This window comes from Octodon degus, unplaced genomic scaffold, assembly GCF_000260255.1.
Source record: "Octodon degus isolate 3935 unplaced genomic scaffold, OctDeg1.0 scaffold00016, whole genome shotgun sequence".
Classification (NCBI taxonomy): Eukaryota; Metazoa; Chordata; class Mammalia; order Rodentia; family Octodontidae; genus Octodon; species Octodon degus.
Window position 1 is genome coordinate 20736783 of NW_004524592.1, and position 5000 is coordinate 20741782.

Here is a 5000-nt window from a genome sequence, read left to right on the forward strand (position 1 = left end):
ACATCTTGTACAGCAAATAACCACTAGGAAGAGAGTATGCAATGTGTTAATTATTGAAACTGTCATACCAATTTGATTTGAAACTGTCTCATTGCTATTTTTCTTTCAATAAAATTATGGAAAAAATAAAGAATAAAATAAAATAAAATAAATTCTGGTGCTATGTTAGCATCATCAGATTCCCTTAAGGTAGTACACAACCCCCCACAATCCCTCCGGGACCTCGCCAGCTGGTGTGGTGCTGGCTAACAGGTCAGGTCCCCAGCCAGGAGTTAATAGATTCTAGTCACTCTGAACTCTGTGGAGAATGACAGAAAAAGAAAGTAAAGTGGGACCCATATCAAGCCAATTCCTAGCTCCATCTGCGTGGTCACATTACCCAAGGTCGGGGGCAGGAAGACATCCCATTTTCACTTTCAGCAGGACTCCCACCGCTCACATCTCCACTTGACTCTTTACAAGGATTTTCTGGGGTTTTCAGTGTCAGCTTCTTCATCCTGAGATAAAGCCAAGATTTCAGACAACCTCAAAACAAAGCAATGCATTCATTCCACTCACTGACAGTCAGGGACAACTATCTTAGGATAAATCCATCAATACCACAATATACATGCAGTCAAGTAGAAACAAAGTGTGATCGACCTATAAGGTGTATGTTTTAAAAAGACGCATTGCTACTCATTCCCCTAACAATACTCCCTTCCCTTCAAATACACTTAGCCCATTGTTCTTGCCACTTCCCCAAGCAATTCTGGAAGTGCTCTTTCATGCGTGTCTTTATGAAGTGTGATCAAAATTACAGTGAATGGTGCTGCTGAGCACCGCCCAATGGAAACGCAGGTTTGAGAACTGTGACAATGTGTCCTCATCTGTCTTATTCACCAGATCCCATGCCATGTTTCTTCTGGTCCTGCCCAAAGTCAAAATGATCATGAAAGGTCAATATATTAAATCAATTCAGGACCTCGAGACAGCCACCACAGCATGATAAAGACACTCAGGAAAGAAGAGTCCCAGAACTACTTCAGAAAGTGACAAGAATGATGGGATAAACGTATTTGAACCGGGGACAGAGATGAATGTTACAAAGATTAGTGACAGCATGTCTTTTATTACAATAAAATTTAAAAATGTAAATAGTCACCATATTTTTCAGTCACACCATGAGCAAAAATGTTCAACCAGATTCCAGAGCCTGTGCTCTCAACCACTGCAGTGGTATGGCAGGATATGGAGGGACCTCGGGTGACAACAGCTTGGCTGATCTGTGGAATTTTCCAAAATGCAAGACTGCTAACCCTGGAGTGGCTGTGTTGTGTGGCTAAGTGTGGCTGCAGTTTTATCTTCAGATGGCAGTGGGTACACTATACCTTCCCAGAGAATCTGGACTGTTGAGTCAGTGGGTCTTAGCCGTAAAAGTGAGTCTTAATTTATGGCTAAGACCCACTTATTCACAGGTGACCTTCAGTCTCACAACTTTATGACTCACTGATTTAGTGCAGTACTAACTGTAACAGTGCACAAAGTGTTTTACAGTATTCACTGACACTGACGGCCCTACATTTTAAGAAAATGGAAGGCGAGTGGCATGGTGCTTCTACCTTCACCCTAACCAAGCATTAGTTTTTAAAAATTAAATGTGTGTTCCTGAGCCATACAAGATTTTAACTGTTAATTTTAAATTACTGAAAACACAAAATCCAAGGAGCAGAGATGTCCTTCCCTAACCAAGGGGTAATGATTTCTTTGAAAAAAGGTAGTATTTTGTGGGAAATGAACTCAACAGAAGGCAGCCATGAAAACTCACAGCAATGTGCCTGGGGGAAGAGCCTGTGACTGTTGAAGGGAGGAGAGACGTAAAGACCATGGTGCCAACGGACAGCCTCACACCCCTCAGGTGCAGCCACCAAGACTGGAGTGGAACAAGGAAAGCAGACCGTCTGAGGCCTGGGTACAGTGACATCCCAGACTTTGAAGAAAGCTGTTACTCTGCTTTCTAAGTTGAGCAAGTACAGAGCTAAAGTTCATCGCAAGGAGCCAGACACTGTCCTGGCCTGGGGGGGGGGGTGCACAAGGAGCATGAAATACTGAGCAAGAAAGGGTCACCTGTAGTAGTGTGCCCCCCACAGCCCCAGCACGAGCAGGAGGACAAGTGCCACCACACAGACGGCCGCCACTGTGACGTCCCGCTGCTGCCCGTGTCCAGCGTGGCGCAGCTCCCACCATTTCAGATCTCGGTGCTCGCATCGCTCCCCAACGTAGCCAACGACGCAGCTGCAATGATACAAGCAGAAGTCATCAGGGACCCTGGCCAGAGATGCTGGGGTTTTAGCCTCAGTACCCAGCCATCACCCTAGCTCTGCATGTACAGTGGGCAGGAAACCCACGGAAGCCCGGGGATGAGCAGAGCGCTGTGATGTGCATGTGCACGCAGCCCACACTGCTCCGTCTGCTGGTCCCGGTGTTGACGAGGTCCTTTGTGTGCCCCTCTATGAGGCATCTCAGCACACCGGCCAAGATCAGTTTCTCATGGACTGAAGTCCTTCCCTAAGAGCAAGAGAGTGTTGGAAACAAATGTTGGGCCAGATGTCAATAAGCACAGGGCAAAGCAAGGGGAACAGGGGAAAGTGCCACGGTGATGCACAGACATTTGCCTGTTTTCTTCAAGGGAGATAAACTAAATGGAAGAAAAAAGTGACCCTTACTCGCAAATATATAACTGTCCAATTAATGGAATTGTTACTGGAATGATCAGTGACCAATTTACTGTTGAACCTTTAAAGAACATAAAACAATGCTGCCATCTACTGGGAATGCTCATTTCTGGAAGTGATTGGGACTTCTAAACAATTGCATTCTATTATGCTGTACAAGAGCATCAACTTGAAAAACATCCCATTCTGAGTTTCTTTCTGTGGCCCTATCACCCATCGTGTCCACACTTCACTACAAAACGGCCAGAAGAGCAGATATACAGAGAGTTCCTGGGTGGGAAGAAGTGGTGTGAATAAAACCCAGAGCTCTAGAAAATCTGCCTTGTAGCCCTTGTAGTGGCCATGGGAACTGGGATGCCACTTGTAGAGGAAGGAGGAAGAGGAACCAGAACTTAAGTGCCTTATGTGTCTGATATCATACCATGTGAGCTAGGCACTTTTACTGATTTTTTTTTTCTAGTACTATGGATTGTACCCAGGGCCTTCACATTGAGCTACATACCTAGCCCTTATTATTATTTAAAATTTTTGGTGGTACCAAGGATCAAACTCAGGACCTTGTGTATGCTAGGCAAGCACTTATTCCTCTGAGCTATCTCCTTGACCCCTATTATTATTTAATTTTGAGAGAATATCTCACTAAGTCACTAAGTTATCCAGGCTGGGCTCAAACCTGTGATCCTCCTGCTTCAGCCTCATAGAATACTGGAATTAAAGACAAGCACCACCATGCCTAGCTTACGCATTTCACTTTTGATGGCATGTCCCCATTTACAGGAGAACAAGCTTAAGCTCAGAGAATATAAGGACACTCAACCATGAATGACAAGTTTGAATCAGGAGATTCTCCCATGTAAAAGCCTGTGCTCTTTCTACTACACCATGTCATTCCAAAAAGATCTGTAAACTCTATTCACTGTGGGAAGCATTCTAGACTTCACCAAGCAAGAGACAGCAGGACCTGTGCATAGAAGCCTGAAAGACCCTTGTCATTTCAGGGATCTGGGGTACTTCTCAGTTCTAGTCATCTTCCTGACAGTCAGATTCTAATAACACCCAGCAGAAGCTTTGGGTGTTAACAGTGCCCACCCCTGTGCCTCACTGAGATTTGGGGTCTGGTGGAATATGCCGATCACATGGCCAAGAGTCCTGTTCCTTCCAAGCCCCAGCCCAGTCACACTATATGAGGTTGAACAGCACAAACCATGGTCTCACTAACGACTAATCATTTTTGCTAAACGAAGCAAAAAGATTCTCCAGCTAAGTAAGCTTGATTTCCATGGTCCAATACTTTTAACGCATTCAAGACTACGTGAGGGTAAACAAGACCCGGCATTGTGTGCTCCATGATCAAGCATTCCGCAAAATGATTTGCCACGCAACACTGACGTCAAGAAACATTTCGCATCCCTGTTTTAGGCGATGCAGGTCTAAGGAAGACTGGCTGACATTAAGTGGGATGAACCAGGACTCCTCTGAACTCCAGAGGTCTGGCGCCTCCTGGGACCCACAGGGACTGCAAGTCTCATTGTCCTTCCATTTGGGGGACAACCTGTGGTTTCCCATTCTTGGGGCAGAACTTCCAAAGGAGAAGAAGAAGCCAGCCCCTGGGAAACCTGCCATGCATAGAAAGACCTTGGGGGAGGGTTTCCCATCAACTTGGGCTGGCAAGAAGCACTCATGAGAGGGTGGTTGTTACAGAATTAATTGAACGCAAGGTGAGGTCATCAGGGCAGAAGGAGGGAAGGGTGGGCTCCTGACTAAACTACAGTTGTGTTAAGTGTACGGCTCAGACCCACTTATGGTCCAGATGACTGCGGATACTGGCAGGAGTTTAAATGCTGCTTTAGAGGAAAGGTCCTGAACTGTGAGAGCCATGTCCAGCTCGCCACTTTGTAGCAACTCACGCTTAAAGCGTTATCAGGGAAACAGGGTATTTTCAGTAGGGTCTAGTGACCAAAAAAAAAAGTGTGCAAAAAAGTTCATCAATCTTTCCCAAATGACAGCCCTACACTGCACTCCATGTCATTACAATGTGTGAAGTTAAATATCACAGAGGAAAATAAACCATGACCCAATACACAGCTAGGACATTTTTTGTGTGTAATTTTTTTCTTTGGGAGGATAAGAAACAATGAACCAATAAAAACAATTTGGTTCTTGATATTCAAAGTTACTAATTATAAGGATAACTATTGTAAATTATGTTTATCTTAGATTAGAAAATTACAGATGTAAATATGAAAATGAAAGAAAATTCTACTTGAATTAAGTCATTTCTGCTAA

The 5000-nt window shown here is 44.5% G+C and overlaps 1 protein-coding gene across 2 annotated transcripts in view; it reads right to left on the reverse strand.

Moving 5' to 3' along the window:
- Egf (epidermal growth factor) overlaps positions 1 to 5000 on the reverse strand; it is an 89654-nt gene that overhangs the window by 8368 nt on the left and 76286 nt on the right. For both annotated transcript variants that reach the window (XM_023710001.1, XM_023710000.1), the window contains 2 exons: positions 2107 to 2274; positions 380 to 497 (listed from right to left, as the gene is read on the reverse strand). In XM_023710001.1, the coding sequence (XP_023565769.1) occupies positions 380 to 497; positions 2107 to 2274 (286 nt within the window). The remainder of the gene's footprint in view (positions 1 to 379; positions 498 to 2106; positions 2275 to 5000) is intronic.